Source organism: Alosa alosa, chromosome 13 (assembly GCF_017589495.1).
Source record: "Alosa alosa isolate M-15738 ecotype Scorff River chromosome 13, AALO_Geno_1.1, whole genome shotgun sequence".
In the NCBI taxonomy this organism is placed as follows: domain Eukaryota; kingdom Metazoa; phylum Chordata; class Actinopteri; order Clupeiformes; family Clupeidae; genus Alosa; species Alosa alosa.
The window spans coordinates 13,938,442-13,949,469 of record NC_063201.1 but is presented as its reverse complement, the minus strand read 5'-3'; the positions used below and the strand labels follow the sequence as shown (position 1 = coordinate 13,949,469).

The 11,028-nt window shown below is 40.2% G+C and overlaps 2 protein-coding genes across 3 annotated transcripts; one reads left to right on the top strand and one right to left on the bottom strand.

Annotated features, from left to right (window-relative positions):
* Window positions 1–13: 13 nt before the first annotated feature.
* On the top strand, window positions 14–1,409 carry kiaa1143 (KIAA1143 ortholog). Its single transcript, XM_048260029.1, has 4 exons — window positions 14–218; window positions 338–479; window positions 605–847; window positions 944–1,409. The coding sequence occupies exons 1-3, from the start codon at window positions 102–104 to the stop codon at window positions 823–825; spliced, it is 480 nt and encodes a 159-aa protein (XP_048115986.1). The 5' UTR covers window positions 14–101; the 3' UTR covers window positions 826–847; window positions 944–1,409.
* A 61-nt stretch (window positions 1,410–1,470) lies between these two features.
* On the bottom strand, window positions 1,471–10,871 carry gpd1l (glycerol-3-phosphate dehydrogenase 1 like). 2 transcript variants are annotated; one of them, XM_048260016.1, is made up of 9 exons: window positions 10,651–10,871; window positions 10,164–10,341; window positions 9,427–9,567; window positions 7,099–7,237; window positions 6,857–6,969; window positions 5,626–5,862; window positions 5,332–5,346; window positions 5,118–5,209; window positions 1,471–4,019 (listed from the first exon to the last, which is right to left on the bottom strand). In XM_048260016.1, exons 1-9 carry the CDS (start codon window positions 10,692–10,694, stop codon window positions 3,923–3,925), a joined length of 1,056 nt encoding a protein of 351 aa, XP_048115973.1. In that variant the 5' UTR covers window positions 10,695–10,871; the 3' UTR covers window positions 1,471–3,922. The 2 variants fall into 2 exon arrangements, with proteins under 2 accessions (XP_048115973.1, XP_048115972.1); XM_048260015.1 differs by lacking the exon at window positions 5,332–5,346 and having other exon boundaries at window positions 5,118–5,224.
* Between the last annotated feature and the right edge of the window lie 157 nt (window positions 10,872–11,028).

Below are 11,028 nucleotides of genomic sequence, written 5' to 3'. Positions count from 1 at the left end.
TGACGTCGTTCTGTCTCGAAATGTAGGCGACATCCTGATAGCAAACAACCAACGGCAACAATCCTCGCTGGTTTTGGTATTTGCTCCATATCTTTTGTAAAATGAGCAAAAAGGGGCAAAAGGGTAATGTTTCATGGGTAAAGCCAGCAGAGCCATCCTTTCTCAAGAAATTCAAAAGTGATGTCGGGTATAAGGAAGGGCCAACGGTCGACACGAAGGTAAAAACGTAGAGCGAGACTTTACCAGCTAACCTTACTAACATTAACGTTAGCTACACGATTGTTGACAAGTGGAGTGCTCATGTTTCTAAATATTTTTCTTCCCTATCTCTTTGTAGCGACAAGAAATGCCCCAGCTCGATGATGATAGCGGTGATAGTGATCGGGAGGACGAGTTACCACAAATTGTTGTTCTCAAGAAAGGCGATCTGAGTGCTGATGAAGTGCAGCACATGAAGAAAGAGAAGGGTTCCACAAAGGGTAAGCGTTATGGGGGCAGATGGTAATAATACCCAGTGTTTTACGATACGAATGTCTTAAGTTGTTAACAATGTTAAAATAGATTAATCATCAAGACTCTTTGCTTACTTTTATGCCATATTCAGACGATGAACCTCCTTCAGATGGCAAGATCGTGTTTAAGAAGCCTGCAAAGCGCTCATCCTCAGATAAGTTCCAGGGTATCTCTGCCAGTTCCAGCAAGAAGAAGAAGAAGAAGCACGACGACGAGGACGAAGAAGACAAGAGCGAGTCGAAATCAGGGGCGAAAGTGAAAAACAAAAGTTTGCTGTCATTTGGAGGTGATGAGGAGGACGACGACGACTGAAATGACTGCACACTAGCAGCAGGTTAGGGGTCTTTGGTATTATTGGCTTGTCTAGAATCTTGGCTAATTTTGAAGTTTTGGCCAATACAGTAATATATCCATTTTTCTTCTTCCACAGGGTCCTCCTGATCGACAACATTCAGATGTCTAAGCATTCATGTAGTTCATTGTGTTTTGTATGTTGTGATTTATTTTCTAAATTGTTTTAGATAATGTAAATGGTTTCTATTTGGAGGGACAACCTCTGCCCATCTGGATGAGTTGTGTGGGGGCTGAATTTCCTTAAACAATGTATAAACAGGTCCAAAGCATCATATACACTGGTGAAACAATAACTGAACAAGCACAATGGTAGATGCTTGCAGAATGCAACATGTGAGGGCCAAAGGTTGATACACTGCCACAAAGGAAAGGCCTCTGCACTTCTCATTGGATGTATACATATAGCTTCTACAAAGGAGCTGTTTTTTTAAAACATGTTTTATGATTATCAATGTATTTGCCATCCCAAGATTTGGGATAGAATGGGTTACCTGCTGGGGGGGGGTTAAATGTCAAAAATAATTAAAAGAATAAGACCTAAACATCTTCTTGAACAAAGCATACTTCTGTTCTGGAGGGTAAAACAACATGCATTAGTCTACATTGAATACAGATTTCTTTATTTTTTTCTGTTATCATTTTCCACATGACCGACACTTCACTTTTCATCCACAGACAGATCACAGATAACCCAAAAGCAAAGCCTTGTGGGCTTACAATGGAACGGAACGATACCAGGATGGTTTGGAGGATACATTCATAAAGCAAAATAATGTAACAAAAAGGCAACGTGATGTGACCTAAACTACAAAACAAAAAAAACACCTCAACAGCTGCATTGTGACCAAAGAGGATTCAAAAACGTATAAAAGGATTTCACTAAGCCGGAACTAACAGTGTGATATGAGGGGGGGCTAGCAGAAGAGAGGCTATATACCGTTGCAAATAAAACACTGTGGTGTGAGGAACTATACATTAGTATATTGAAGAGGTTCATTTGGCCTACTGATATAATATTTCTACGGTTTCTCTGTAAAGGCCAATAAGGTAAATAGTATTGTACCTGACAAGTTTCGGCTACCTTGCCTCTTTAGCCTTCATCAGAGGGGTCACGTGATGTTGGTGTGACGTCGTCTGAGATGTGTTATATGGCGTTTTCCATCCCATGTGGTGGGATGGCCGTGTCCCCTGGGGTGCTCATGTGACCCCTCTGATGAAGGCTACAGAGGCAAGGTAGCTGAAACTTGTCAGGTACAATACTATTTACCTTATTGGCCTTTACAGAGAAACAGAAATAAAAAAAAAAACTACATTATTATCTGTGTGATTTACAAGACAGGTTTAAAACACGGCAGGCCGGTTTTCCATATATGGATTAAGCCTAGTTCTGGACTAAATGAGGAGTACAATGAAGATTTGCATTGAGACACAAATGTTTTTAGGACTAGGCTTAATCCACTTATGGGATAGCACCCCTTTGTGTATTAGGTCCAAGCTGCTCAATGTATGTGTGGTTGCATTTCAGTGGTGGACATGATGGAGGAGACATAGTAGACGGCCTACACTGAAATCTGAGGGCAAACACGTCTTTGAAGATGTCTGTTTGAATTTAGCCTTAAACATATGAGCAAACGTATCTTTTTCTGGTTAATTGTTAAAAGTGTCATGCAATTGTCATAAAAAAAAAAAAGATTGTCAGCTATAACAGAATTTGAAAAGAGAACTGTCTGTGCAATCTAAAGCTTTCCAATTGACATAAATTCCTATAGAGGAATTGCAATGGGACAAAGAACATTGTCTGGCCACCAATACAACATAGAACACCTTAAATGCTGAATCACACAATCACAGTTCACAAATTGCCACCTCACAGCCACCCATGCAGCCAGAGTAAATCTGTTCAAGTTATCTCAGAGCGGTGGACAGATCCCTTTAGGTCATGGTCCTCACCTCTGAGGCTTCAAGGCATTTCTCTGCTGTTTTTATAGGCCACCTTATCCACCTCAACTAACTCCCGAAGTTTAGAGCAGCTCTTTTAACCTACCCTATTTTCTTTAGAAATGATATAACTAATAAGTGCATTGATATACTGCTTATTTTAAGCAAATACTTCACATAATGTAACTGCACCATGTGCTTTACTCTTCAAGCCTTTCTTTAAAAGAACAATAAGTATGTATTTCAATGCACCCAGGCCCCAAGTACTGTTACTGAGCTAGTAATATCCAAGGATATGAGTAATGCTAATAAAAAATATGTAATACTGACAACTTATACAAACTCTTGAGTACATCTAGTGATCATATATCGTTACTGAAAGGTAAGTTGTAATGAAATGGCAGTGTAGTGTGTTAAAATCTCTTGTAGGGTTATAAAAGATGTCTTAATAGGATTGCCCATAACAATTTAACCCCAACCATAACTGTGTCAAGACAATTCTCATGCAATCATGAGTTGTTAATGCACTAATTATTTGCTGCCTAAATATGACAGCTGTCTACAATACAAAACAGAAATAAACACTTTAAATGTTGTTATGGAGTGTCACTGGCTTTCTTGATATCTTTAGAAATTTAATTGTTCCCATATTTCTGCCTGTCAGACATAGCACCTAATGCTATCCACAAGGGGGCAGTCAAGCACAGAAAAGGGATCATTCAAGAGACACCAAATAACCAAATGAACCAGTACTTTGAAGAAAAAAGGACCAACGATGGGGTTAGAAGAAGTATAACTATAGAACTATAACTATATAATAATGAGTAGGTTATCACCCAGACTTTAATATGGCCAACATAGCACCTATCCCAGAAATGTGTTACCACAGGTTAACCGCCTTTTTTATACCAAATGCCTCCAATTCAAATAACTAGGCAGTGATAATTATGGAAACCCACCAGGAAGTCAGGTATGAGAGGCCATGTGTTTTTGTCCGTTGAGTTCTAGGAGCTTCGAAAAACTGAGGACGTTCTTCAACCGCAGGTAGAGAGGAGGTATGAATGGCAGTGGTGGTGAGAGGTCGTCATCCGTGGATGGAGAGAACTTCAGGAGCCAATCACATGTGCTCCGGATGGCTCTGTAGGCAGGTGATCATCTCCTGGACCGGCTTGCCCTCGAAGCAGATCTTATAGACGGCAGTGAAGAGTGGGAACCTTGACCAGAGAAAGAGGGAGACTTGTGTTCAGAACTTTCCTCATTTCATTTGTAGGCTGAATACTCAGTGATTTCTTACATAATATATTCCAAACACTTAAGTCTGAGACATGGAGTGATGGCTATGCAATCGGCAACATCTACCATAAAGAAATTAAAATTTTTTGCACTAATTGTTTCATCTTGGGTTAATTTTCAGACTTAATTTTTGTTCTCTACAAAAACCTTAACTGCAACACAAACTACCGCCGTACTGCTACCGCAACTGATGAAATTCAAAACCATATAAGGTAAGGAAAAGTAATGGCGGTTCAAATTAAAGGAGCGGGACAACTGCTATCAGAACGGTATGAAAGCAAAGTCTAGCAAAGTCTTGACCAACAAATGACGGTATTTCTTCCCTCATAGGGATGTAACGATTACCGGTATAATGGTAAACCGCGATAAAAATGTTGACGATACCGTTTTCATTTCAAAACATCATGATTATCATTGTTGATTACCGCGGTGTGGAAACCGTGTGTTTAATCCTTCCCAGCTTCATCCAAGCCTGCTTTTGACATACAGTAGGCCTGGTTCAATGGAACAAAACTGGTACCCTACTGATTCTGTTGTCTAATTGATGGTTTTAACTATGATTCGGATTAGGCTACACCTGATTGTAAAAAGCGGAACTTTTTCACCACAAAATGTGCACTGTATCATGTAGCCACTCTGCGTCTTTTTATGTTCGCGTCCACATTAAATCCATTCCACTCACGTTATCAGGAGAATACAGTAGCCTAAAGTTTTATTTTGAACGCTTATTTTGGTCTCACTCATTGCATTCAAATAACAGAAATAACAAACTCCAAGTTATGGTAGGGTAAGTTAAGCTATAAGCACATAGCCAATTAAACATGAAGAAAAAAGTGAACGGGACACTTTTTGACACTGTTTCAGCTTGTGTAGGCCTATCAGTGCTTTCTGAACATATTGAACACACTTTTAGAAATACCGTGATAATACCGAAAACCGTGATAATTTTGGTCACTATAACCGTGGGGTTAAATTTTCATATCGTTACATCCCTATTCCCTCAGAAACCATCAACTCACTTGTCCACCAGTTCTTTCTGTTTGAGGATGTGGTGGACCTCAGCGGAGGTCAGAGGTCCCTGCAGCTTCTGCCCATTCAACATCTCCTTCTCCAGCTCCTCAATGCTCTGATATGGTGGAAGTATGGGATATTAAAGGGTCAGTATATAACACCAGCTTCTCAATGCTCTGATATGGTGGAAGTATGGGATATTAAAGGGTCAGTATATAACACCAGCTCCTCAATGCTCTGATATGGTGGAAGTATGGGATATTAAAGGGTCAGTATATAACACCAGCTCAGCTCAATGCTCTGATATGGTGGAAGTATGGGATATTAAAGGGTCAGTATATAACATAACAGTACAAATTATCCAAAGCAAAATTATACATAGGGGTGTGTTGCAGTCCAGCTATACTCACTCTATATCCTACTCACACTATCTCTCTGAGATGTAAACTAGTACATGCTAGCTTATCCTTTACAAAGTCTACACACGCACACACACACACAAATTCCAAAACTGACCTTTCCCGTCTTTGCAAAGGCTTCGGCCACCTTGCGGTTGCGTCCCCCGTAGCAGGTGGTGATGAGGTCAGCCACACCGCAGCTCTCCAGGAAGGTGGCAGAGGAGACGGTGCCGTCTTTGCTGAAGAGCTTGGCGAAGGCGATCATCTCCATCAAGCCCAAGCGGATCACAGCAGCCTTGGTGTTGTCACCGCACTGCAGTCCATCACAGAAGCCCGCCCCCACTGCTACAATGTTCTAAAGGGTAGAGGAGCAGACATTAACTTAAGCGTGGGTTTTGGTGGATTTTGACAGGTTTCCCTAATTAACTTTACTTTAGCATTTATTTAGAGTTAAGAACAATATTATTCATACTCCTGCCAAATATTGATTTATTTGATTCATACCCCTGCCAAATATTGATGTATTATTGGTTGATTTTCTCTTGACCAATATGTTTGTTCTGACTGAAAATGACACTGCCACGTGGCTAAAGGTTGTAAGACAATGTGGTAGAAACATGGAATCAAAAAAAGAAATCATCCCTGCCTCAAAACTCAGAATGCTGCTAAAAAGGTGCGGTCTAGAATCATTGTGGAGACATGGATAAGCTTGGTAGGTATTATATAAACCATTTTGAGAGCTATGAATGCAAATACAGATGTTTCCGCTGATTATTTAAAAAGAGTATGAATAATTTCGGACATGCCATTTTTTTTTTTTTAGAGAATATTTTTTGGGCTTTTTTGCCTTTATTTGGACAGGACAGTGGAGAGTGACAGGAAGCAAGTGGGAGAGAGAGATGGGGTGGGATCGGGAAATAAAATTTTCATAATAATGTTGGAAAAGATGAAAACGCTTCTTTTTTTGATGCCATGTTACAACCTTTAGCCATGTGGCAGTGTATTTTTCAGTCAGAACAAACATATTGGTCAAGAGAAAATCAACATTAAATCAATATTTGCCAGGGAGGGGTATGAACAATTTTGTTCTTAACTGTAGGTGGTCTATGTTGACCAGTCCAGGCTTCTGTAGTAGTGCACGGACCTCCAATGCCAATGACAGAAGTTGTGCTGATAATGTCAAGAGTAATGGAGAATGAGTCATTGTATGGACATTTGGTACATTACATCATCAGATAAGCACTGAATGTACTGTACAAAGTAATACCACAAATCTGAAAAAAGGGTAGAATGAGTATAGGATCCACATAGGTAAAGTTTGATGATGGGCTGATAAAGTTCGTTGTTACCTTCAGAGCCCCACAGAGCTCCACCGTATCTGCGTCTTCCACCACTGTGATGCGGAAGTTAGGGGTCTGAAGAAGCTCTTTGAACAGCAGCCCATTCTCCATGATCTTGGACCCTACAGGGCAATATGGACAGAGTCCAATTTTGTCAAGAACCCTGTCAAGGTCCTAAAAGGTAATTATTTTATTTATCAAGTTAAATTAAGTTGGCTGGTGCTGTTTTTTTTAATAGGGAAAGTGCTCACCAATTGTAGTTTCACAGAATTTCTCAGCCGCAACCTCATTGGCTATGTTTGCCCCCATAAGCACACTCATATCAATCCCCATCTTCTCCCGGATGATGTCGGATATCAGCTTGAGGCCCTCTGGTCCTTCATCTATACCCTAAGGAGAGGAAGTATGGGCAGACCAAGATAATGAGACTGAGACACAAACGGCCATACTTTAAATGCTGGGCAAAGCGCAGAGTCTAAAGTCTAAATAAAGCTTGCTTAATAACTGCAAAATCTATTTGCAAATCTAATACCATGAGAAAGATCCTAACCATAAACAGCGGTGGGTCAGCTAAAAGCTGTCTCACGCCACATGATAATGCTGTTACTTCATGCATAAGAACCTATATTGACTTTGCACTTTCCCCAGCATTTAAGTTAAGGGCCAGAGAGTTACAGAAACCTCTGACTTTGGAACTGGGGAAGAATTTCCTCAGTCACCCCTTCAAGTCACAACAGCAAGATGTAGCATCTTGAAGGCTTAGTTGTTTCATGCCCCAATAAATAAAAATTAAAAAATAAATAAATATATATAGATATAGATAGATATATTCTGCCTACACCTCAATGTGAATTTAACTTATAACAATCAGTGCTCTGTTACTAGTCTAGAAGCTACTTATGCCCTGTCTTTTGTTGTCTGTCCTGTCCCTTGTCTGTCTTAAATGCTCTACTGTAAGTAGTACTTTATAATGTGTATGCACTAAATGTAGCCTGTCTCAAATGTAATTTTTACTTGATCCATGGTGAAACGTTGTTTCGTCTCACTATATACAGTGTATGGTTCAAAATAACAATAAAACCCACTTGACTTGACAAAAAAAAACTTCGACACCAGGGGAAATAAAGTGCCTTAAAAAGAGAGGAGACCAATGGCACCCTTCAGTCTGTAAATTACTCATCACAGAACTGTCAGATGGGCCTTTCGCCGGTGAAGATTCACCCAAACATATGGCAGCACGTTTCCCCTGACAGCAAACAGGACGGAGCAGAGTGGGTCGGTACACCCACAAACATTTCACAGCCTCTGTCGTTTATCTGAATATGGGTCGCACGTACAGCACAGAGGGGGAGGTACGCGAGGGCGAGGACAGCAGACACCGCTCCAAAAATATGAGCACGTGGCACCGGACAGAAATGGGAAGCACGCTGAGCTATACTGCAGAGCAGTGGAAGTCAACATCAGGACACAAGACACCTGAGCATGCTGCACTATCAAGCTAGGGATTGATGAATTAATAGGCTAAGACATGTAAATGTTAGGGGATAATGTAAACTCATGCCATAAACCTTTTGAATACATGAGGATAAATTAAGATTAAGACAGAACACACACACCTTTTGTGACTCAAGACATATGCAATGAATAAACAAACAATAACAATAAAAGGTCTCAAGAGCCATTTTCAAATGAAACTATTTATGTTTAAATATTTATTTACCAATATAGAAAGTGAGAAAAGTAAGTCTGAACAAAGTCACATCATTCACTTTCTATCAGTGCTATAGGTACTGAGATATATGTGCATATAAAATTGTTAGCGGCTCACTTTGTGCTGGATGAGTAAGTCCTTGATCTAAAGCGTAACTAACATCCCTTTGATGTGAGCACAAACCAAACCCCTCCAAAATTACCCCATCTAGAGATCTCATCTCATCCCTGCACCCACCAGACTGGCTCAGTCATCTTTCATCTCTGCTAAAATGTGACGTGCAATTTATGAAAACAAACAAACAAAAAAAGCTTTTTGCTGTTATCAGTGTGGCCATATCTGGCTAGTCCATTACAGCAGTGCTCTTTCCCAAAATGGCCAGATCAGAGTAGGTCTCTGCCAGTGGTTACATAATGGGTTTAAAGGACTGCTTTTTTCACCCAGACATGAAACCTTTCATCAAATGTTCCCCACACATCCAGCTGAGATCACTGACCAATTTAGCCTTGTGCCACTCAGTCAGTTCCTGTATGGCAAACATTTCCTTCCTAACTGCTGAAGGCCTGATTTCACAGACATAAGACCTTACAGTGCTCAATGTTACCCAATAAAATAACAAGACTCTGGCCCAGGCAAAAACCACAATGTCAGACAGTGTGCTAACCATATTTCACCAATGTTCTTCCATTTAGTAGATAGAGTAGAGTCGGATCTAGAGTAGCCCTGAAATAGGATGCCACAACTAGGCATCCAGTGCTACTGCCTGTTGGCTCACATTAACAAATGCAGACCGATGAGGGTAATTCACTGAAATATGTCACTCTGCTCCTGCTTTACTTTGCTCATCCTTCACTTCACTGACTCCTACCTTGATGAGTGTGATTCCTCTGGCCTTCTCAGATATACAGCCCACCATCTCATCGCAGAGCTTACGGATGAACTGATGTGGGACCACAAACACCAGTAGATCGGCCCCGTCCGCGGCGTCCCGCAGCTGAGGAACTGCCACCTAGCACAGACCAAGGAACCAACATTAATACACTCAGATGATGATCTTGAAACAAGTTACACATGAGTATCACAACAGGTAAAATGTACAATGCTGAATATAAGTTTAACTGCCAAGAAAACTGTTTGTTTAGACTTACTTAACAGATGAGTATAGTTGCATAGAATGTGAATGTGTCCAAGCTGTGACTATGTTACATTTTGTATTTTTGCAGTAAGAACAAGGCATTTGTGTATACTTATATCCGTGTTAATATGCCCAATTGTGTTTTCACTAATTCCTATGCCATGTTTGGTTCGTAGCTTTCCATGGTCCAGTAAGGCCTATAGCTTCTACTGCCATCTCAGGTACACGGTATGTCCCATTGAATACTGAAGTGGGATGAGTGTTTGCTAGGAGACATCACGTTTTCTGCCATTCAAAACACACTGCTGGTCTTCCTAATAGATTAAGTACATAATCACAACTCAACAAATAATTCCAGTAACCTGATGTAGGCATTAGCCAATGAATGAGTGACTGACAGAGTGACATATAGAAGTGATAGTAACAGATAATATAGACAACCTGTTTTACATGATCCAAACAAACCTTACCACATTTTCTGGTAGTTTGTATCCAGGGAGGTATTTGACATTTTCGTGTTCGGTGTTGATGATTTCTGTCAGCTTCTTGCCATTGATATTTTCCTCAAACACCCACATGTTGACAGTGCTGGCAAAACGCGGGAGTGACTTTGCATTGTTGCCAATTATCCTTGCAATGGCAGAGCCCCTATGTAAAATAAATGAGAAATAGGGAAACCATGGCAAATGCTCCTGTTAGCCGTCCTATGTTATTTACACTCACAGTTAACGTTAACACTGTTGAGACCATAGACTATATACAGTCTATGGTTGAGACTGTTTGCAACTCACTAACATGATCACCTTTCCCCATATGTTGCTTGACAACGAATGGAGTATTGCAAAGCTTACATAACAAAATCAAAAATGCACAGAGTAATTTCACATGTAGTTAGCAAGCTAAACTACTAAAACGCAAGTTATGCACTTCTGCTTCATGAATTGCTGCAATACTTACCAGTTTCCTGAGCCAACGATGCATACTTTCAAAGGTACAGCCATTACAACTAACGTTACAAACTTCAAATATATTTGTACCGCTCCTGCTTTTACTAATGCAAATTTACAATATAGCAGTAAATTGTACAACAGCCTGTCTATTAAGTCTGGCTAGAAATTACACAAGGCTCTCAACCATGTGGAAAGGCTGAAGGATAATACCAATGGGAGTTTTCACAAGACCATGGATGATATCGTCATCAGATGTTGTCGCACTAAAGCACGCTGGGTAGTGAAGTTTTTGACTGAAACACTTTTTTTTTTTATGTTGCGCTATCATAAATTGGTATTGGTATGTCTAACAAGTAGCCTATAATTCGGTCATATATGAACCTAT

What these genes read in the sequence shown, in the direction of transcription:
- kiaa1143 (XM_048260029.1), top strand. Translation starts at nt 102, where the DNA reads ATGAGCAAAAAGGGGCAAAAGGGTAATGTTTCATGGGTAAAGCCAGCA. An exon ending in GGCCAACGGTCGACACGAAG is followed by an intron (nt 219 to 337) that starts GTAAAAACGTAG and finishes ATCTCTTTGTAG; the next exon opens with CGACAAGAAATGCCCCAGCT. An exon ending in AGAGAAGGGTTCCACAAAGG is followed by an intron (nt 480 to 604) that starts GTAAGCGTTATG and finishes TGCCATATTCAG; the next exon opens with ACGATGAACCTCCTTCAGAT.
- gpd1l (XM_048260016.1), bottom strand. Translation starts at nt 10,694, where the DNA reads ATGGCTGTACCTTTGAAAGTATGCATCGTTGGCTCAGGAAACTG. An exon ending in ATTCTGTGAAACTACAATTG is followed by an intron (nt 6,970 to 7,098) that starts GTGAGCACTTTC and finishes ATTGCCCTGTAG; the next exon opens with GGTCCAAGATCATGGAGAAT. An exon ending in CAGAAAGAACTGGTGGACAA is followed by an intron (nt 4,020 to 5,117) that starts GTGAGTTGATGG and finishes TCTCTGGTCAAG; the next exon opens with GTTCCCACTCTTCACTGCCG.